A 23,632-nucleotide genomic window follows, 5' to 3' on the forward strand; every position below is an offset into this window, starting at 1 on the left:
TCACATCCTCTCCTGCTAGACTGTTACATTTCATAAAATAGATAATTTCCTATATTTAGTAGAGCCATTTCAATTCACTATATAGTGTCACACGGAAGGCATTGATATGTCATCGATCAACACAGAGACTAGGCTGTGGTCTTACCGCTAGGGCTGCTGACCGTGGAGCTGGAGAACCGGTTTCGAGCATCAGCCTCGGCTCAGCGTTTTGTGATTCGGGGCAAATCACTTAATCTCTCCGTGCCTACCAAAAATGAATGTATCCTTGTGTAACATAACTGGTGCTCATGTAAAGCGTTCCAATACCTTCGGGTCGAGTTCTCGCTTTATAAATTTGCAAACAAAACACTAAGAAGAAAATGTCACACTTAAACAACTTGACACGCACAGTCGTCGACTCCAGCTAATTTCTTGTAGACTCTTCCATAGGAAATTAGATGAGTTCCACCGCTAGCATTCAGCAGCATTGGGTTCCTTGCTTCCTCTCTCGTTCAGATTCATTTCCTTGTCACGAAGGGTTAGCATTCTAGTTGTTTATTACAACTATTTTCTGCGGTCCCATCCTTTCTTTGTTTCTACTGGGGCTTTCTCTTGCTTACTTTTATCCTAGTCCTTCGTCCTTGTGTATGGCAAGCTTACTGCCTGCCCTTTGGTCCAGTGGTGGCGCGATGGGTGCAGAGTACACCTGTAGTGTTGCTTAATAAGGGTTCCAGCCAGTGTCGGAGCACCTGTCAGGGAGAGGAGCTAAAGAGCACATTGCGAGATGCAGCGGCTCAGCGTGGTTCTCGGGCACGTCCTTCCAGGGGTTCAGGGCTCACTCGGAACCCGAACGAACTCATTGCAGGTTGCGCCCTGCTCAGCTCTTCATCGCAGGGACAGTCCCGATGACATTGTGGTGGTGCACGGGCGACGCACTGCCATCTGCAAAGCCAAGCGAGGCGCCTTCAAGGTAAAGTACCACCACTGCTTATTCAGTGCCTCTCACAGTCTTTATTTAACTGCAGAGACTTTGTCATTCCATGCATAGTCCCACTCACTTAGGTATCTACGGCAGTCACTTTTGTTGCAGATTTATATAGCGCGAACTGGACCCAAAGCTATCGGAGCGCTTTAAATGTGCACCAGTTACGTTACACAACGACACATTCTTTTTGGTAGGCACGGGAAGATTAAATGATTTGCCCTGAATAACAGGATGCTGAACCGACCCCGAGGCTCGAACCCGTACATCCTTTCCCAAGCACTGGCTGGGAGTCTCTGCTCACCGCAGAGGAGCTGTTCACTTTTAGCGGAGTCTTCGTTTGCTGCAGACCTCCTCTACTATGCCATTCGCTACAGAGTTTCCCTTCGGTGGCAGTCACTCACTACCTCAGTCCCTTTAACAGTCGCTTTAGAGGCTCTCGCTACTGCGACACCCCGTGAGGACGAGCCACAGTTTTCGGTGGAAGTTGAACTTCACTCGATGAAGAGCACCAGATAATATTGTCACGCAAATTATGGTAATCCAAGGCTGAAATTGTTTCTACTGCTACTTACTGCAGAGACGTCACTAGCTGCCACCCGCTGTTGTCACAGGTAATTGCAGAGCCGTCTCTTTATGTTACATACTTTCACTCACAGCAAAACTTCCACTCACATCAGAACTCTCTCACTGCATATCCTTTACTCAGTCACTATAGAGGTGGGTAAGCCAGCCAAATAACGGGAAGACGAACCAGAAGCCTTGGAGTCTAACTTTGCCATACGAGCCAAGGGGCAAGCGATTGCAGGATGTGGCATTTATATCACGCAATCAATGTCATGTAAAATATGTAAACACTCATCAAGATTAAAAAAGGTTATTTCTTCAGCCTTTGATTTAATTTAATACGTTAGATTACAGTACCTCCTCTGGATGAAAATCTGCTTAAATCTCCCATTTAACAACAGATTCATAAGTTCTGTCATGAGCTAAATTAGTACATTAAGCTCATCAAAACCAAACCATGTCAGTCCTTGTTCAAGGGGCTACAAGACAGGTGGGGGTGACCGGTCAAGAACCGTGGTGGTTGAAGTGTCCAGAGGTCTGTCCCACTATGGCTGTGCAAACTGCGCCAAATGCAACCCCTTCACCACTTGGCTGTCAGGGTAGTGAGAGCCAGCAGTCGGGCTACTTTAGGAGTTAGTGTGAGGGTGCCCCATCTCAGAACTCCACAATCAAGCAACAGACATAATAACTTTAATAGCCAACCCAGTGCTTGCCTTTTGGTAAAAAAAGTACTTTTAATTACACAGCTGTACTCAGTACGATTCCCTTGTGGCCAGTACATGTCTTACCCCTTTCCCCCCCAGGTGATCCCATTTAGATCTGTCCCCCAGCAACTTCGGAATAAGCATGACTAAGGCCTCATGTAGGTAGCCAAATACCGGTCGGTAACGGCCGATTTTCGGTAATTATACCGTTACCGACCGGTATTTTGGCTTTTGAGATGTAGGGGGCTCATTTCTGTATTCGGTAATTTACCGAATCGGTAAAATTACCGAATCGGTAATTTTACCGATTCGGTAATATTTACCGAAGGATTACCTACATACGAGTTACCACTTCTTAAATACCGATTCGGTAACGTTCGGTATTTAAGAAGTGGTAACTTGTATGCTACCTACATGAGGCCCTAAGTCTTTTAGGTCGATTACGTTTCCCCACAAGTCTGATGCGCAGTCATTTCACTCTCTTTACCTCTGTTTTCAGTGGATAGTAAATCAGTATTTTGTATTTGCGCTCCCTTTAGCGTGTTCTCAGCAATTCAGTTCCACCACAGGTGGGGGCTAGTAGAGCTTGTGTGCAGCTTCCACAGCTGGTGCTGTGGAGATCAGGTGAGGCTCAGTTCTTCTTCCAGAGTGCTGTCTGGGACTGTTCTATGCCACTCGACGGGACCTGGCGTGGCCATCCATGCACCCTCTGCCGCTCTAGCAGTTTCTGGGCTGACGTGGACCCTGAACAAGGAAGCTGTAGCCAACTCGGGCAAAGCACATGTCGAAGCAGGCGCATCCTAACCCGGGCTAACGCTGGGCACAGCAAATGCAGTCCCGACCTGGACTGATACACACAGCTTGGCGGATGCAACAGCAAGGCAAATGCAGTTTGCCATGAGTCGATGTGTGTAGGTACATAGACTTTTATGCTTCTCTCTAGGAACTGTGGAGAGAGACCAGGAGAACGTTTGCAGCACAGGTTGTTCCTGGCTTCATTCTCTCAGGCAGTCCACTTTTTCTGAGTGTTCCTCAGCCCAGGAAAATGTTGGGCTTCTTTCTCCTCCTGGATAGTCTGCCCTCTAGCTGGGACGGACAGGCTCCTTCCCTCTATCATTAGGCAGGATTCTAGGAACTAGGCAAACTCCATACCCCCCCCCTTCCCAAGCCAAAAGTGCAGACATCAAGTATTGTTCCCTTCTCTCTTAGAGACTGGCTGTGAGGCAGACACCAGCCTAGGTCACTTAGCAGGCCTTCGTGTACTCTGTGGATCACATCTTTCCTTGCTGATGAAGAACTTGGGATGGAAACAAAGCAGGCTGGTTTGGGTCCCAGTTTTATACACATGGTCTAGAAGAAGGATGTGTATCCACAGTCTCTAACTTCAGAACCGGTTTGGGGTGGTTCTCTTTAAAGTATCCTTCTCAGGCTGCTCTCCTGACAACAGCTCTTGCGTAAAGTAGTGGTTCACATGGCAAGTGGCACTGGGTCTCTCTCTAGATTAGTGCACCTACAACACTGGCCCAACCAAGTGTGATGTTTCTGCACCTGAATGTCACCAGCCTCTCTGAAGCAGTAGTTGGGGCAGGCTAGACCTAGAAACTAATTTTTTTCAACCACAGAAACTGTAGTCTCACCCATCACCCCTACCATCCGATAAATGGCAGTGCATAGGAAGAACTAATCTGCAGCTCTTTGCTAATAAAGTTCTCATGGTATTTCTAAAGGTAGCCCTTTCTCAGTTCTCCATGCTTCAGTCTCTGGATCTCAATCATCCAGCCATAGGAATGCAGGCAGTACACTTCCATTGTCTGGGGAAGCAGTCCTCGTTCTCCTCCCTGTGCCATAGTAAACCAGGTTCTTCCAAAATGGAACTCATTTTCTCATTGCTCATACTCCTACATACACGTGCTGCACGCATATTAACCTCACACTCTGCATACACACAGGAAGTCAGCACACAGTTCTGGGTTTCACATAATAGCTGAATTTCACGTGACCGGGGTCAAATCTGGTTAGCAGTATATGATCACAGTTCCACCACTGCCACAGAACTAGTCCTGGACATCACATTGTCGATGACAGGCCCAGGTCTCTGCGCATACATTATATGAACGTGATTAAAATCATCTGCTTATAGAGTATTTGTTCAAGGTGTTCCCCCTCCTGTGCTTTTCTATTCGCTTAAGAGCCCTTAATTTATTTCATTATTAATATTGTAATAATGCATGTCGTTTTTAGGTATCGCATGCACAGCGCTTGCACAATCTCTTTTAATGAAGAAAAAAAATCTTAAAAGGGGCTTAGAGCCCGCCCATTACTTACCTTAACTTTCCATTGGTTGGCTCCCACATCGCTCTCGTTTTTTTTTGGTCAGCACCTCCTCCTTGCCTCCAACTTCCTTCTGGGCTTCAGTATTCGCTTCAGACTTCGTCCCTGCCATGGAGCATGGCGAAAGTGCTTCCAGTGGCCAGTGTCCTTCCACTGGCCACAGGCACTTTGCGGTAGACTTTTTTTTTTTTTTCATATATGTAGTTTTTGTTATACAGTCTTAGAAAGTACATGCCTCTGCAGTCCCTCTCCTTCACCCCTGCACTCCTCCCTCCTCTTGCTTTCCGGTCTTCTTGGAATATCATCCTCCCCCCCCCCCTCCTTCTCTTTAACCTAACCCCTCTTGCAACACAGTCTTTTGTTTCCCACCCTCCTCCCTCTTGTGTTTTTTCCCATTTATATAGCACTAACAAGCAATGCCCCATTGGGCTAAAAGGGCTTTAGCACCTCCCCAAACTCCCCAGCAGCCTACCCATCCCCCACTTGTATGCTGTAGCCCGGGCTGCAGTTTCATGGGTGCTGGTCTCGGGGAGCGCGTGGGCAGAGTACTGTTGGGGAAACATTTTCTTTTCTTTAGAAAGAAAGGTTCTGTTTTTGTGCTGCTGGAAAGTATCTTTAAAGAAGAGGCCGGTGATTCTAAATCTACCAATTCAAAGACCCCGTAGTGTGTGCTCTGGCTGTGTTGGGCCATGTGCTTCAGCATTCCTCATTGTTTTAAAGGCGAGCCAATGATTGCCCAATAACACTGCAATGACCAAGGCAGAATCTGTGATTGACAGGCAATCTCTGCCCTGTTCCCAACCCACTGTTAGCCTGAGTCCATCCAAGCAAAATAGACACATATTATATTATTATATGTAATTGCATTTATTTAGCGCTTACTATCCATGACAAGGGATAACATGCACTATATGGATTTACAAAAATGGGAGAACGTCTTTTCTTTTTTAAATGGTGTTGCATTGAAATGATTCGGTGTCCATCAGGCAGTCCAGAATTTTTTACCAACAGCATTCTGCATTCTGTGGGTGGAGGGGTACTTGTGGATGACTTGCTGCTTTGCGTTGCGCGAAAGGGAGTGAGAAGAAATGTCATATTTACAAAGATATGGTGCATTTCTGCTGTCTCCTAGTCTCCTAGCACTGGAGCACTTGTGGTGTCGTAACACCAACACAGGCACCCTTGCATATGATGCATAGTGCCTGCGTTAGTAGGTGGAATTTTTTGTGTGCCAGAAGGAATACTTTCCTTCACAAAAGCAATCCTCGGTTTTAAGGCCATTCGTCTTTGTATGATTACCGATATCACACACAACACCGCCACCGCCATGCAGGGTGGCATCGCGTGACTCAGTAAATCCCACTAATGGACTTATGTTGCCTTGCGACCACTTGCGTCACACAAGGGCAACACAAGTCTTTACTAAATCTGTTCCTAAGAGTGTGCTAGGTCATATTGGCAAATAGGGGTTTGGGAAACAGTTTGTTTGTTTCGGTGATTGATGGTAGTTGGCACCAGCAGTTACCAGTGGGGGCAGGGACCTTTAAAAGGTGGTTCATCTCAGGCAGTCTCTGAGTAAAATGTTCCAAGCAGCCTGTTGTATCCCAGAAGGAAGGCAGTATTTGCGTCTGAGTGATGGCTTGACAATAACATAATGTCACACAGTTCCTTTAAAAGTCATGTATTTTACTCTAACAGTCCGTACATAGGTAGCAGAGTAGAGCCACCCGTCATTGTGCTCCGGTACCCCATCGTTGCTCTGTAGCTCACTTTGGGTAGAGTGAGACATGTGCACAACATTTAAATGATGTAAATGTAAATACTGCTTGGATATATTGTGTGTAATAAACATGTATAATATAATTTATACATCAATTAAGTAAAAGAATAGTCTTATTCTTATTACACATGTGACTATTGTTTCTATTTTGTATGATTAATCATTCAGATTAACATTGTGGACCGATATTGAATACAGAAATAATTTGGATTAAAATAATTCCTACTCATTCTAGTGCACCACAGAAGCAAGCTAGTATGCAAATTGGCTCATTCGCGGGGCATTATGAGGTGATCCAGGCCTGAGTGGGGAATATCAAATGAGCAGCTTCCTGCGAGCCCAAAAGGGGATAGTCTGTTGCTTTTTGGCCTTTTCCAGTTATTTGTATTTGGGTGCTCCTGCATGATCCCCGCAAGTGCATCTCCTTCGCAGCGTGTGGGAGCTGGCATCTTTTGTTCTGCTTCCACCGTGGCGTAAGCAAGCTCTCATCCTGCTCCTGTCCACGGGCAGGAGCTGCACCTTGTCCCCTGCCCATGGTGAAGCTGAGCTCTCCTTGCAGATCCTGGGAGAAAGCGTTCCCGGTGCCCTTACTTTCAGGAGATGAGGCCCACTGGGGGCATAAAGGGTCTTAGTGAGGGGCCCCACGCATGCCCCTCGCCAAGAAAAACTAGAATGATGTGCCAACTGCTGGGGCTTTGCCCTCCCGGGTTGTATTTTAGGAAAGCTGGCGATGCATTATTTACTGCATTCTCTCCCCTACCCCGATACCCTGGGGAACTGGGCTGTATCTCTGGCCCGATAGGGCCTATTCAACAAGTGAGGTGTTATTTAGTCCCTGGTGGTCACCTAGAGCATCCGCTTCTCAAGGGGAGGTGGATTTTCTGTTTTCCTGTGCCAGACGTGTCCTCTGTCTGCTTCCAGGTACTCTTCTCCTGCTTGTGGGAGCATCTTGCGCTTCTCCTCCGCAGACAGCCTGCAAAACACCCTTTTTGCTGGACTCTCTAGGTCTCAGAGCATCCTGGCTTCTCGAAGGACACTTGTGTGTCAGCAAAGTCAAGAGCCAGTTCACAGAAGGTCCAGGGGAAATATTCAGTGTCCCACACCAGGCCCATACCCCACAAACTGTTTCTCAGGGGCATAAGGGGGCCAGTGCCACTAGCCCAGAGGAGACCCATCCTTGTCCTGGGTGTCAGCTGGATTCAAAATCCAAAGGTCCATCCTTGTAGTGCCTTAGCGGCTTTTTCTTCCTGCTGGGAATTCTTTCACTGTCATTGGTCCCAGGTCTAGTGTCTTCTCCTCTGTGTCTCCCTTGTGCAGGGCTGATCCTAGGATGCCACTTCAGTAAACCACCCTTGTCCCATCCCTCTGACACAGCATTCTGCCACAATACAATACATTGACTTCAAGTTGTCTGTGAAAAACACTCAAGTGAGTGCCTCAGCTCGCCACTAGCTGACACAGCTGCCTGATCCCTTCCCACCAAAACTTCAAAGGTGAACCCCTCCTGTGTTGGTTCCATATGTCTGGGCCTCCTCCTTTGTTCCAGTGGGCCTGGGCTGTCCCTGCACTGGTGCAGTGTGACAAGCTAACAGATGCATGTCCTACACACCCCTTCCTTTCCCATGAACTGGGTCAAGCACTGTTAATCATTGTATTTTGTGGAAAGGCCTTTGATCTCTATTCTGTGGAGCAGAGTAATTAACCTGGCTCAGTTTGGAGAGAGATAAAAAGGGCCTGAAATCTATGTCTGAGCGGAGTCAGAAGATTTTGCAAATCTTAAAGTACCATAATTGGTGTGGATAGGATGTTAGGGAATGTGAATCTACACTTGAGGTGCTTGTTCATCCTTAGATTGATACCTCACTGGACACTGATGGCCTAAGTGGAGCTAAACTGTTTAGGGAGTATGTAATTTACAGTGTGTAATACAGTGCAAGCACCACAGGCGTTGATTTAGAACTACAGACCTACACTATGAATGTCCACTCATATTAGAAGAGTCATATCTGCAACAGACTACCTGTGCGCAGACACCCGGCTCTGCAAGCCTGTAGTCTCATACGCACAACACTCACACATGTGTTCAAGTAGACAAGCGCCTCTTACCCGAGCTGTGCAGCAGCGTCTTCATCTTAAAAGGTGGGCACTGGCAATTAGCACTCAGTCTACTTTACTGTGAGTGAAACTCCGATAGCTAGTGTGAACGTCTTTCACTTCTAACATTACAAAATAGGGCATACAAGAGATACAGGAGTGTCTCCATGCCTCCACTCATATTTTCCTATGGTTTTTTCCAGCTCGGTGTCTTGAATAATATCCAAATGCAAGAACGTACTCTACTGTCCTTGCTGCATGCTTTTACAAGGATGAAGTGCAAATACATATTTTCTTTTATGTGAAACACTAACTCAATGAAAAGCATAGATCACAGCCAAAAGATTATGCATGGTTTAAAATTTATATTTGTGCGTACCTAATAATTCCCTCATCAGAATAAGAATTTAGATTTTACTCTGTAAGGAATCATTTTACTTCCAGATTCTAAAGTAGGCAATACAATACTGCCACACAAAAACTGCTCCAAAGCCCTGTTTGTGAGACAGACCAGGCTTGTAGTTGTTCCAGTCCTTGGTGTCTGAAAAGTGTTCAAATAGGCATTATCCCTGGTTTCTCAGGTGACCAGTGCTAGACACACCATACGACAACTGTTACTTATGCTTCTACTGAGAGCATAGCAGCAGCACACCATTCCAAGTTAGGTGTGTACGCACTGAGGGGTTGTGTAAACGGTGTGGGAGTATGATTCCAAGCACTGGAATGGACCTCCGTTAAGCTCTCAGTGCTCCCGGTACCAGTCTTCCAGCCCTGGACAGCACAACATGGCTGCTGTCTACCAGAGACACAATTCTGCCCTCCTGCGGTTGGCCCAAGCTCAAGCAGGGGAAGGCAGAACAATAGGTAACCTGTCACAGGGAAGTGTGACCACCTCTAGACAGGACTTAGTGTATTGGCACTCAGTCTGCATGAGGGGCATGTTTGGTGTCCCCTTGCATAGTCCAGTTCAAACCAGCCGGGAGCCGTTGGCTTTCGCTCTGGCGCAAAACTGGACAAAGGACATGGGAGTAACCTCCCCCTGTCCTAACCCTTCCCTAGGAAGGTCCCCTAAATCGTCCTAACCTTTTCCTTAGGGTACTTTAGGGCTTACCTGTGAGTGGGTCCCTAGATTAATCGTGGGACAAGATTAAATTCAGACACCACTTCAACTTCTACCGTCTGGGCACTCTGGACTTCGTCTGGGCTTGACTTCATCTCCCCCTTTCAGTGTGCTGTATCATCCGTGCCTGTGCACCATACAGGAACCTTCTAAGGCCTGTGGGCATCCTAGACACCTGAAGAAATCTTCCCTTGAAGTGAAGGAGTTACTTCCATGCATCTGCAGGCATCGCAGCCCAGCTGACCAGTCTGCTGATCCTGAGCTCCTGCGGACTCCGAAAGGTTCAACAACACATGTGGTTCTCCCCAGCTCTCGAGGTGTGCCCTGCCCTCTCGCCAAATTTGAGGCCAGTTTCCCATGTGGGAGCCGCAGGAACCGAACCCCTGTGCACCGCGTTGACTTGCTGTTGCAAAGGCTTGTTGGCTTCCTTCCACCAAGATTTTTGGGCTCCAAGTAGCCCTAATCTTAAGCATCTCCTGTAACTAGAATCCTCGCCCACACTGCATTGCTTGCACCGTGGTCTCCATCTTTTGGTGAGCTGCTCGAGGTTCTCTTGTGACTCCAGTGCCTCCGGCCTGTGGGTCCTGTTTAGGGTCACTTGTTTCCTTTGGGCTCTCCTGATTGCTCAGGGTCTGCCCAGACTCCCATGCTTGTGGTGAGTGTAGGAAAGTGAGTTTCTGTTGCAGTTACTCCCCCACTTTTTGCCAGACTACTGATGCATTTTGACTTGATGTGCCCTGGGTCCCTGACAATCCAGTTCCCAGGGCTTGTGTTCTTTCCCCAAAACTAACCCAATTGGCATCTCTAGCCACAGGTCAGCCCCTGGTAAATGGTACCACAGGTACCCAGGGCACTGTGACCAGGGAAGACCTCTAAGGGCTGCAGTACTTTTTGTGCCACCCTTAGAGCCCCAGTACCTTTACACACACACACACACTGCCTTTGCAGGCTGTGTGTTTTGGTGCAGAACAAAGTGAAGAGTAGACATGGCACACATCTCTGTGTGCCATGCCTACAACCCACTGCCCTGGCATAGATCAGTCACTCCTCTAGCTTGGTGCACTATACCAGTGTTGAGGGTACAGGGGCATGAGCCCTGTTTCCCTACAGTGTCTAAGGCCATTCTTAGACATTGTCAGTGCAGTGCTGCCATTAAAAGTATATGGTGCTGGGAGTTTGTCATTGCGAACTCCACAGCATCCTAATGGCTACACTGAAAATTGAGAAGTTTGGTATCAAACGTCTCGGCACATTAAACCCACACTGATGCCAGTGGGTATTTAATGAAAAATGCACATCTTTGAGATGCCCCTTGAAAACGAACGTACCACTAGTGTCCAGGCAGAGTGGCTGCTTTCAGCTGCCACCACCAGCCATGTTTCTGGACCCCTGGGTCGAGAGCCTGCTGCTCTCTGGAGCCTGAAACAATGCGCATCCTGGGACGAGGTGCCATGCCTCCTCCCCCGGGATGGGCAGGGTTCACGAAGGGGAAGCTTCAAAGGCTTGCCGCCTTTGTGAGCTTCTCCAGGCCACTTGCTGCTCTCAGCAACTCGTCCCCACTGGTTCTGACCCCCACATTAGGCAGTAGAACCGGCGGAAAACCAAGTGAGGAAGAGAGATGTGCCCACCTCTGCCAACTCCACCCCTCAGGTGGGGGAGACAAGGTGAACCACAAGTCCCCTCCATCTTGCAGATATGGGTACTCAGCCAACCAGGGACAGGCTCATAACCCCCTCCTACTGGAGGGTGGCATAATAGGGGGTGTACCCACCCCAGGGAAGGGACCCATTGGTCCCTGCCTTTTACCTAACTGTAACACCCCTAAATCTAGTATTTAAGGGCACCCCTGAACCTTGCTTCCTCAGACAAGAAGAAACTACAAGGAGAAGAAGGACCGAACAACCATGCAGCAGGAAGACGCCCACTGACTTGGCCCCAGACCTACCGGCATGTCTCCCCCCTCGAACCTGTTCCTGCGAAATCCCAGTGTGTCCTGCAGCCAGCAATCTCGAAAATCCCGGAGGACCTGCCTGCCTTCATCCCCCAAGACTGTGTCTCCCGTGAACACTGGATTTGTTAATCTGCCACCTCTGGCTCTGGCAGGCCACCGCGAAACCGCCTCACTCTGCATCCACGGCCTGAGCTCGAGTGGGCAAACACCACGAGGAAGTCACCCTGTCAATCCTGGCCCGAGATCCGGTGACCCCTGACCTGCCTCAAGCCGACAACGCCAGCAGCCTAAATCCAGAAGGCCCCCCCCAACCGCGAGCAGGAGCTGGTAAGAAGATCTGATCCCAAAAGGCACCCCTGCACGGCCTTAGGTGCCCAAACCGACAGTGCCTAACCAACCCCTAACTTCCCAACTTACCTCTCGAAGTGGTGGTCGCACCCAGAAGACCTTCGTCCCCAAGCCTGCAGGGCCTTTGCAAACCGGAGGTTTCCCATTGCAACCAACAGGGTGCTCGACGTCGAAACCACACCCTGCACCCGGCCGCCCTAGTGCCACTGAGGGTGCACCTTTGGTGCTACTTTGTTTCCCCATTTGCCCTGAGCTAAAGTCCAGTAGCCTTGCTCCCACAACCAAGTGGCTTGCTTGCCAGCAGGCACCAACCAGAGGCCCCCTATCCCCCGTTGGATAACATTGGGCCTCAGCAATCTGCACCCAGCCGCCCTAGTGCCCCTGATGGTGTAACTAGAGTGCATCCTTGACCCCGGGGGACCCCTGATTCTACCCCCATAACCTCAACTCCCACTACCAAATACTTACCTCAAAACCGATAACACTATTTTCCTCCATAGGATAATATTGACTACCCCCAAGAAAAACTGATATTACGCCTACTTATATTGGTAGAGGGTGTGAGTCCTTTATTGATTCTGCCTTTGGATCCACCCTGTTTTTTACTCTGGTCATTGATTTTTCTGTCCAGGTGAGTTTACACGGTGACCACATTCCTGTTTGTGTTTTAACCAGTTGGTCACGAGCACACAGTAACACCAAGGGGGGCGGGGGGCGGGACCCCCAATAAAAGTGGGAGAAGCAGGAAGAAGCTTAAAGAGAGGGCTCATTATGGACTCATTTGGGGAAATGTCTACTGCTATAGGGAAGTTACTACAGGCCCCAGGTGGGGGCCGCAAGCAGTTAGGCTCAAGATGGTTCGATTCGGCGTGTTCCCATGCTTCCAGAACCCCGAGAAAGGCTCTGGGTGCTAGGCCGCGGTACCAGATGGCAGTTAAATGCCTATGAAGAGCACATAAGGATGCTTTAGCTACCCATAAGTCTGCCTTGAAGGGGGAGGCATTGGCTGATTTAGTCGAGGCTAGCACATTGCGCAATAGCTCAAAGTTCCGGGGCATCGTTAATGGTCCTTTTCTATATGGGGCTAATGGTACCTATTTCGATGCCCACGTTACAGAGGACGATTGGGTACACCACTTTGAGGGCATTTTTCGGTCGGATATCCCGCTAACACAGAGGGAGGGAAGGGAGGTAGGCAAGGCTGACCTTGTTTTACAACATAGGAGGTGAGGGCTGGTATTATAGGATTGTCTAAAAATAAGGCCCCTGGGCCTGACTGGATCCCTGCTGAACTCTACATCACCCATGTAGACACCTGGACACCGGTTCTCATATCTGTCATTAACCTCTTCTATGCCCATGACGAGATAGTCTCGTCATGGGCACAGCGCAACCGTGCTCCATGACGAGACTATCTCGTCATGGACCCCGCCCGCTAATGAAAGGCCCGGCACAGCAGGGGGAAAGGGCGGGGCACTGAAGGGGTTAATACTGCAATCCAGGTCGGACGCCCAGACTCTTGGGTCTTGTCGATCATTGCCCTGATTTTTTTTTAAAAGGGAGACCGGGACAGTTTCCTTTGCTACAGGCCCATTTCTTTTCTGGACTCTATGGTAAAGGTGGTGGGTCGCATTGTTCTGGGTAGAATTGTATCTTGGGCCGATGAAAATAACTTTCCACCGTGGAACAATGTTTAAATCAGTACATGGTTCTGACCAAGTATATTGTGGCGCGTTCCAGCACCATAACCCTAGCCTTCATGGACATATCCCAAGCATTAGATTGTGTCAATAGGTCTAAGCTATGGCAGTTGATGTATACCGTTGGCATTGATAGTAACATTATCTTATTTCTCAAGGACCTTCATCGAGACTCAAGGGCGGCTGTTCGCTATACAAAAGACACGAAGGTTACCCGGCAAATAAACATTAAGAGAGGGGTGCGTCAGGGGTGCATACTAGCACTCTTTCCTTTTTAACTTGTATATTAACTCTCTAGAGAAGGCCCTTTTGGCCACAAAAGCCGATTGTCCCCAGGTAGGCAAGCACAGTCTGCCAGTCCTACTATATGCAGACGAGACGGTCCTCATGGTGAGGACAGCGAGGAGCCTACATCTTTTATTGAGTTCTTTTGCTCACTTTATTGAGGACCTGGACCTGACTGTTAATCACTCAAAATCGTTTATTATGCAGGTAGGACCTCTTCCAGCAAAGCAGTTTACCTTTAAGCGAGGATCATCACCAATTCCCAAGACTAACGTCTTTTCCTATTTGGGGGTTTTGTTTGATGACTCCTTGAGCTGGTCCCCCTTGCTTACTCGGAAGAAAGGGGAACTAGTGAAATCTTCTGCCGCTGTTTTTAACTTTGCCACCAGAGTGGGAGGGAAACCAATAGGGGCACTCTTGAAGATTTACCAAGGAAAATGTATTTGAAAGGCCAGTTAAGGGAGCGAGATCTGGAGCCATATTGGGGTAGGGGCCCTGCAAATAGCCGAAAACTCTTCCCTCTGACGGGCCCTTTCTGTGCCGCAAAGTATTTCTTTGTACGTTGTGCATGAAGACTTGGGATGCCTTTCCTCTTGGATGAATTGGCTTTTCGTCCCCTGGCATTATGGCTCAGTATTTGGGCCAAGCAGGAAAATACACTTAGTAAACACAGCTTAAAGGACTGACTTTCGCTTGACCATCTTTTGCGCATTCAATGGCTTCAGTACATAAGAGTAGGCCTTTTGAGGCTAGGCAGAGCAGAACTATTCACTAATCCGGAGAGGGACTGTGTATGGGCCAAAGAGTGATTTTCAAGAAGGAGCCGTTACGAAAGAGAGGAAGTAGAGCTGTGCAAGTCCAGTGTTCATAGGCACATTATGTTAAAAACGATGTCAACCACAAACCATATCTTTTAGGGCTCAAAAGCATTTATGATAGTTTTTTATTGACGAGGTTTCAGCTCGTTCTTTTCCACTATCTCTTGGCTCTACCATGTGGCTCCCATAGAGGTCAGTGTCTCATGCCCTGTGGCTGCAACAGAGATTCTCCTCCGGACATGATGCACTTTTTAATGTTCTGCAGTTTTTATGATATTCCCAGAAAATTATTTATTATCCCTTTCCTGAAAAAGGCTGGTTTCAGGAGGGTTAGACCAGCTTTTATCCTTTTACAACTTCTTTCTACAGATACTGTTTTGTACACTCCTCATTTTTTAAGGGCAGCCCTGAGACTCGGGTCAAGTTGTGATTAATTTCTGCACTGTAATCTATGTATTTTAATTATAAACCTGGTGTAATTTGATGTATTAACAGTTGTTAATCTGTATTGTTGAACACGTTTTTAATCGGGTTTGTTTGACTTTTATGGTTTTACCCATAAAACCGAATAAAGTTTGTTGATGAAGATGACTGTTTTTCTTAGGAAGGTTTCTAAGTGTGGAGTATGAAAACCTAAAGAAATTCTTTAAAATTGCACTAACTAACAAAAACGATTTTACTTACCTGTTTACAGGAAATGTCCCAGAGTAGTATATAGGTATACTACTCTGAGTAAGAAAAGTAATCTCAAAAGTAACTAACCGGAATTTTACTAAAAAGTCCATTCAAGTCTATGTACTTTATTTACAAAGGATTGTATTTCTCTGAAACCATACTGTAAGTCAAACCAAAGTGCATTTACAATTTTGAATTCAGACTGTTTACAAACTGCATTACTACTGTAAAGTATTTATTGCTTACCTGTGCCAGGCTAGCTTGGTGCTAGAGACACAATGGCGCACAAGAATGTTACAGAAAACATTGCATTTCTAATTTGTCATTGAGCCCATGGGGTAACAAGGTTTGCAAGAACTTGGTCCACCAAACTTCTCTCTGCGCTAATAGCCTCTCAGTGTTGACTAACGTTTTGCAAGGCATCATTTCAAGAATGGTAAATCTCAATTGTGCAATGGTGTGATGGTGTTCTAACCAATGTGTGGTTAAAGGAGATTTAAGGCTTTTAGTGCGGATTGAACTTTTGTGTTCAGAAATCCTGACTTTCACTTTGCGCGAGGTTTTGCCAACGTACAATAGACCACAAGGGAATTTGATGGTATAGATGACATTGGTACTGTCACAGGTGCCAGTGTATCTAAGGTTGATGGTTTTACCTGAACGTGGGTGGTGAATGGAGTTACCAGTAATGACATTGTGACAATTAACGCAATTGTGGCATCTCTGCATGCCTTTAACCCCTTCCCCGCTCATGACGGAACCGTTCCGTCATGAGCCACGGTTGCGCTGTGCTCATGACGGAACGGTTCCGTCATGACAATCCTGTTGGCGGCCGCTCCGCCTGCGCGGCGCTGTTTCCCCGCCTGTGCGGGGGGACAACGCAACTGGGCGGAGTCATGACGGAACCGTTCCGTCATGAGCACAGCTCAACTGTGGCTCATGACGGAGCGGCTCCGTCATGAGCACAGGCCCACCGCGCTGCCCCCCTGCCCCCCCCAGCGCTGCAGCGGAATGTCCCCAGCAGCGAAGGGGTTAAACTGGTCAGGATTGGCTGTAGAAGTGAATGACAACATGTCTTTAATGTTTTTGCTGCGAGTGTATGCAAAAATTGGATCTGTGGAGAACAGCCCATTGAAATCTGGTTCATGTTTTAGGATGTCCACTATCAGCGCACAACAGCTATCTTTCACGTTTATTTGAACACTCCTTTCAGTCATTGCTGTCACTTTGCGCACAATTTCAACCTCTCATGCTCTCCTTAGTATTATGGGTTCGCTTGCGTTCTACACACACGCTTAATGTGTGCTTCTATTCCCTTCCATTTCCATGCAGTGTGCATGTTGAATTGTCTTGGCTTGACTCAGACTAGCTGCTCATTTCCATGGTCCCACCAACGATGCATCTTGTACCCGCGTCAGTGATTGTGACAAAGATTTTCCACAGTTTCATTTGTTTCAATGAAATTTCTTTTTTCCACAGCTGCCCCTGAAGAAGGGATGCTTTTCATCCCGAAATGCATTGGGCACCTCCTCATGAATTGACGTTCAACTTTATTGCCATTGTGCAGTTTTCACACTGAATGTATTCTTGTTTTCTATGTCATTTTAACATTGATGCCATGTGCAATTCTTTTGTTCCTTTTTGATTGACTCATAAAAAGAGTTTTTTCCAAAAACTTTGGGTTTATTGTCTAGTAGACTGTTGCTCTAGAGAGTTAAAGCTCACGTTAATTCTACTCATTTTGAGATTGTGAATGTGATATATTTTTTTTCTGCATTGTCTCAGCTGTGCACTCAGTACACTGGTGTCAGTTCACCAGCAGTTTTCATAGTATATACAGAGCCATCTTTCTACAGTGAGTCCCCTGAACCTTGCTAGTCCCGACATTGCAACTTCTTTGATGTCAACGTTGGTTGCAGCTGCCGAGGCTTTTCGGTTCTCCCGAGGGTCACCGATCCCTCTGCTCTCGACAGACGACGTGGTACAGCACGTGCACGGCTCTTGGTCTTGGTCTTCCTCAGCGTTGCATGGTCCTCACAGCTGCAAAGTCAAGGTCACCGTCAAATCTCCTGCAACACTCGACATCAGTGGCCATTCGTCTTCCAGGTCTCCGGGTCACTCCTGAGTGACATAGACTCTGTCCCCTCTGGTTGCAGGTACTTCTCATCCTGAATCCACCTTCAGATTCCACCGGCCACTTTCTTCTTCTCCAGAAGTGGCATCTTTCTGGAGTGCTCTTTTGGGTTTGACTGCGGTTTCTGACACTAATTCACACCTGTGCACCCGGCTTTCCTGGTGTAGGTAACGTGGGTACTAGGGTATTCACAGGTGAGGTGGCTCTCCAACCTTCTACCTTCCACAGGGTTTCTTCAAGGTTCACTGGGAACGGTCCTTTTCCTTTAAAATTGCAACAGCGACTTACACGTTGATTTGTACAGAGAACGTGGTTGTGTTCCCACACTGCACACGATCCCCGTGGGGCTCCTAGTCTCTCACCTTCGGTGGGTTCTTGAGTTCCCAGCACTTCTACATCCTCTAGACATTGTCTTGACACAAGTTGTTGTTTCTGATACCACTTTCTTAGTATAAGGTTTGGCCCCCCACCTCCCCAGGAGTCCACTGTGTATTTTGTGCTAGTTACTTGATTTCCATTCTATGTATTGTGGGCATTGTACATATCTCTGGGTAGAAGGTATTTGTATGTGTTAGAGAGTATTATATAATAAATACATATTTTTATAAATACCTTGTGTGGTTCTTTTTCACTTAATCTATACATATAAGATTGCATTCTGGGAAAACAAGCTGCTTTACACTCCTTCTGGACTAAGCCTGAAGACTGCTTTCCACAGCTACCACATAGAAAGCTTTCTATGGTTGTCTAAGACCTCTAAATCACCATAATGGTTTTCTGGACTGGTGCAGGGTGCCCACTTACATTAGCAGAGATCATATACTAAGCCGGCCTCTCACAGACCGGCAGTGCGAACAAAGCCCGGATCGCTTGGCTGTATGGAAAAAGTCATAAGGAATAGCTGATGGTTTAAGAGAGCTTTCATTAATAGTTAAAGAAGGATTATGGCAAGATATAGGAGTGTGCTGGATTGAGTAATGCTTTGTTGCATGTGAGGGTATGAAGAGCCAAGTCATTAAAGATAGTATATTTCATGCTCTAATGGGCTGCTTGAGTATGGTAGAATTTATGAACATCAATGAGTCAAATTGAAGTCTGTTAGTCTGTAGGTGCTTGTGTTCTGGTCATAAAGGTTAGATGTACGAACACATGCTCGGCTCAGTGATTATAGTGAGGTGGGCTGTTAGGTTTTATAGTGTTCAAGACGGCATGTGCTGAGCTCAGTGGGACATAATGGGTTGTGTTTGTGGCTCAGATAGGGTAATGGATGGATGTGTGATTGGTTGAGGAATTGTAGGCTGTATGACCATGTGCTGAGCTGAAAAATGTCGCTCTTTCAAAACTGTTCAAGAATCTCAGCCTTGGTGCTTTTACATGCATCACTGTAGCAAAAACATATTTCAGTCTCTTTCTGATATAATTGAAGGGCTAGACTGGCTGGTATTTAAGCTTCAGACTGCATTTTCAACAGAAAGTGCCTCTGGTCCCAGCAGAAACTGTCTGGGGTGATGGTAAGTGGCAATGGCGAGTTAAAGAAACAAGGAGACCCTAGGAGTCAGACGGGACCGAGGGTAGGTACATTTTTGTAAGGAACAGTGGTCCCATTCAAACAGAATAAAGTGACATACCGCAATTAGTACAATGAAAAATTGGGTTTTATGTTTAAAGACAATGCAAAAAATAATAGTAAATTACAATAAAATAGTAAAGGAAAAAATTGAACAGTGAGTGAGTTGGTGGCAGGGTAAAGGGAAATCAGCCGATTTCCGGTACCCAAGTGATTAAAAGGTGACTTTTTGGTGCACGAAGATAAGTATTAACAAAAAGTCAGTAAAGCATTTCATACTCCAACATTTCAGATAATAATGCAACGGAGTTTAGAAATGGTTGTCGACGACGTTTCGATCCCTGTGCGAATAATGGGATCTCTTCAGGACAGGAGGATTTCAAGATTACCTGGGGGTTGCCTAGTAGGGAGGGGAGAGAAGTAATTACGGTTGCAGAATTTAAGAGAAAGAAAAGGTTAAAATTAACAATAAAAAGGCGCGGGGGAGGGTGAGTTGGGTAGAAGGAGAAGAGTGAGAAAATTGCGAATAGTGAATCCTAAGGTAAGAAGTAAAATGAGGAGGGAAGGAAGAAGGGTGTATCCCTATAGTGGTCAAAGGACCAGTGAATGGGAGAGGGGAAGTGAGAAGGAGAGAAGATTGTGAAAACTTACGGAGTCAAAATTGAAGGGGATCCAGTAGCTGCCACACAAGGTGGAGAGGTAAGGGGCGCAATTGTGCCCGGTCAGAGCAGAGTAAACGGCGTCAGGACCTGACCTGGTTAAGGGTAATGAGTCCCGAGAAGGCGGGAATTGGTCATGACGGATCTGCGAGGAAGCGGAGGATGAATGAAAAGTTGAACGGATGTGGGGTGCTACAGAAATGAGGCGGGGGTGCTGCGAAGGCTTACCAGGTAGGACGCAGAGATCCCGGAGTGAAGCGTGGGTAAGGCTCGTCAGAATCGGGCGAATGCGGGTTCTGAGTCCCGGAGAACGTTAAAGTGAAGTCCCGAATGAGTCGGGTGTTCCGAGGTCGAGGCGTGTAAAACGCGGATAACCTGCGGGAAGGATTAAGGGTAATGAGCAGAGTAGGTGAGGTAGGGTGCCACAGGACACTGTCTATAGAAGGCGGCGAGGACTCACCAATTGATGCTGCACGGTTCCGGGATAAGGGATCCAGCAGTGTGGACGATGTAACGGAAGTGAGGGCTCGTGGAGTGCGAGCGCTGGGAGGGCCTAATTCGGACAGTGGTAGAAATAGTGCCGCCCAGTAGTAGAGAGAGAAGAGGTACAGAAAGAGGAGGCAAAACGGTGGCCATGATGGGAGGATAGGTATTACCCATGTGAGGTGTGTTAAGGGGAGTGGTGAAAAAAAAGTGAGGTGATGCAAAGGGAATGAAGAGAAGGAATAGGTGTGGACATGGGCCAGGAGAACGAGATATGTGTAGTAGAGAGGGGGAAGCGAGGGGGATCAGAATAGGGAATTTAGTATAGAATAAGGAATTTGGAAAGGAAGGGGAGTTGGGTACAACAGGCATGGAAAAGTAAAGGAGTGCTCAGTATATACAAGTGGGTAAAATGGACATTTCATTATTTGCAAAAGGCTCAGTATACAGCACAATAGAGAATTAACAGGGATTTAAAGTAAGTTGGACCAGTCCTCAAGTCGGTTCAGTCCTGTGTGATGACTATCAGAGCGGATTATCCATTTTAGTTCCTCCTTGTTGAGGACAGCCGCTATGTTCATGTTCCTTGTAGACTGTACGATCACGCTGATGATCTGCCATGTCATGTCGTCCTCAGTGTGATTGAGTTGCGTAAAATGTTCAACAAGAGGTGCATTAGCGGTCTTACAGCGGATTCTGCTTCTATGTTGGCAAATCCGGACTCTGATTTTTTGCGTTGTTTGCCCCACATAGATCAGGTTACAAGGGCAGGTTATGGCATATATAACATTATTAATGTTACAAGTGGAAAAGTTACTCAGGGTGATGTTAATATTCCCATGCACAAATGTTTTAGTGTCCAATGTGAGACAACAAACGCTACAACTGGTACATTTGAAATGGCCTACTAGGGGTGGTAGATTACAGAAGGTTCTAAGGGTAGGGTCCCTTTTAGGTTCTGGAAGTGCGGCCCTGACTAGATGGTCCTTAATGCTCTTGTTCTTTTTGAAAGCAAAAAGGGGGCGTTCTATTTTTAGATTGCCAGCATTGAGTGTGGGCCAATGCCTGTTGATACATTTTTTCACCACGTTGGAAATTGGTGTGAATGTGGTGACACATACACGTTTGTCGTTATTTTTCTTATCCTTATAAGTGGCAATGGGTCCTAAGGGGCACGAAGCAGCAGAAATCACACTTGCTGCAAAAAAAAGTGAAGTAAATGATACCTGTCTATCCCTTGTTAAAAGTAGGTTTTATTGATGATGACACAGACGTAGCCCCAGATTGTGCTGTAACCTTTGTTAACAAGCCAACTTTGCAAGAAAGCATGACTTGTTTTTCCAGAGAAGGCAGTCTGTGCTGAGCATTTTATTTTCCCTCACAGGACACTACTCCAGATGAGCTCCTCGCTGCTGTCATGGCTGCTGTCCTCAAGGATGTCCACCTAGAGGCAGCGGAACTAGGTGATGTTTGTGTAGGTATGTACTTCCTTTCCTTCAACTTCCTATATTGCAAGTTTGAATCCCTTATGCGTTTGACTGGTATTTTATTTATACAGGAGTGCTTAGAAAAACTGTTAAAACTGATTTTTGCCATTTCTAAAAACTGTTTACTATTGGAAATTGTAGTGGAAAGTACTTCCTGTGTATGCTAAACCTCCTTGTCCTATCACAAATTTCTGCCAAAGGAGGCATGGTCAGAAACATTATTTAAGAATTTTTTAGTGCAATGTTGCCTTCTTGATTAAAAAACATTAAGTAACATGGTTTGATATTATAATGCAGAGTAAATGGGAGTAGTAGGGGGGTGCTGAATCTGATATGTGGATTTACACATTTTGTTAAGTTTGTCTAAAATATGCCGCGTGACAGAGGTGCATCATATTTCTTTCAGGTTTGTTATACTCCACAGAATATCACTAAGTTGCAGCTTATTGTATCTCTTTAATGCGTTTGCTGCATTGGTACATGTACCCCGTTACATATAGGTGGACAGTGTCCAGTTTACATGGATCAGGATGGGGCAGGTGTCATAGGAGGACATTGGTGACTTTTTAATTGATACGAGCGTGGCTGTTAGGGTTTTTGGATTAGAAATAATGAAAGGTTTATGAATTAAAATTTTACACAACAACTTTGGCATACCTTACTACTAGAATGTGCTAAACTGCTTCCTCAAGAAAATCCAGCAACTAAAAGAGCCGAAGGCAGGCATTCTAAATGTTTGCACTTATGATCTTGACAGCATCCCAATTGTTAGACCTGACATTCTTAGGGTGGTCTCTCCTCAGACTTTTTGCCTTTATCACCTGTTTTTGCTGATTCTTTTTGTTGGCCATAGGATTCTGACACGCTTCCACTTTTAATCAGTGCTAAAGTGAATGGGCTTCTCCCCTAAACATGGTGACATTGGTGTATACCTGATTGGCATATTTGATTTACTGGTAGGTCCCTTGTAAAGTGGTATAACCTATACCCGGGGCCTGTAAGTCAAATGCTACTAGTGGGCCTGCAGCACTGATGGTGCCACCCACATCGGTAGCCTTTTAAATCTGTCCTAGGTCTGCCACTGCAGGGCCTGTATGTGCACTTTGCTGCCAATTCGACTTGGCATTTAAAACTACTTGCCAAGCCTTAACCCCCCCTTTCAATACATATGTCATTTCTAAGGTAGGCCAAAAGTAACCCTAAGGGCAGGGTGTCCTGTAAGTAAAAAGTAGGACGTGTGTTTGATCTTCACATGTCCTGGTAGTGACAGACACCCACATTCATTTTTAACTACTGTGAGGTCTGCCCCTCTCATAGGCTAACATTGGGAATTCCTTAACATACTTTTATGCTGTAATTCCTGATCATAGAGGTGTGGCTGTTTCAAATCTTTGGAATAGTATTGAAAACATCCTAACTGATGAAGTTGGATTGAGCATAACTGTTTTAGAAATGTCACTTTTGGAAAGTTTACTTTTATCTACATTTACTGCTTTGTGGGCCTGACAGCCTTTCTCCAATTCACGTCTAGTGTGGGTGACAGCTACACTTTGTGCATTCCCTCTAGACAGCCACCACCCAGGAATGATTGGTGTGTCTGAGTACAATCTACAAACATCTGCCTTCTGATGACCTTGCCTGGGCATGATGGAAGGGAGGGGCTAACACTTCACTTGAATAGACCGTGTACTGTCCCCAAGGCCTAATTACCCCCCCCCCCCACACACACACAGCCTGGCAGACAGAACTGGGTTGAAAGGTATACTTGCACGCTTTGGAGAGCTGCTTTGAAGTCCACCCCCACATCAAAGGCACTTTTGGGGACAAGTACAGAGTCTCTGACCCCTTGTAATCAGACACTATTGGACTTCAAGCTGAAGCTCTGCCAGAAGAACTGCTGTGCTGCTTAAACCTCTCACTGCACTGCTGATCTGGGAGACCTGTTTTGCTGTTTGTTGCCCTGATGCT

General features: G+C 46.6%; 1 protein-coding gene across 1 annotated transcript in view; it reads left to right on the forward strand.

Annotated features, from left to right (window-relative positions):
- The first annotated feature begins 611 nt into the window (after positions 1-611).
- LOC146796344 (3-ketoacyl-CoA thiolase B, peroxisomal-like) overlaps positions 612-23,632 on the forward strand; it is a 105,043-nt gene continuing 82,022 nt past the window's right edge. Inside the window, exons 1-2 of the mRNA XM_085628868.1 lie at positions 612-949; positions 21,562-21,655. Coding sequence (XP_085484994.1) covers positions 764-949; positions 21,562-21,655 — 280 coding nt within the window. The 5' untranslated portion in view covers positions 612-763. The remainder of the gene's footprint in view (positions 950-21,561; positions 21,656-23,632) is intronic.

Source organism: Triturus cristatus, chromosome 10 (genome assembly GCF_964204655.1).
Source record: "Triturus cristatus chromosome 10, aTriCri1.1, whole genome shotgun sequence".
Taxonomy (NCBI): Eukaryota; Metazoa; Chordata; class Amphibia; order Caudata; family Salamandridae; genus Triturus; species Triturus cristatus.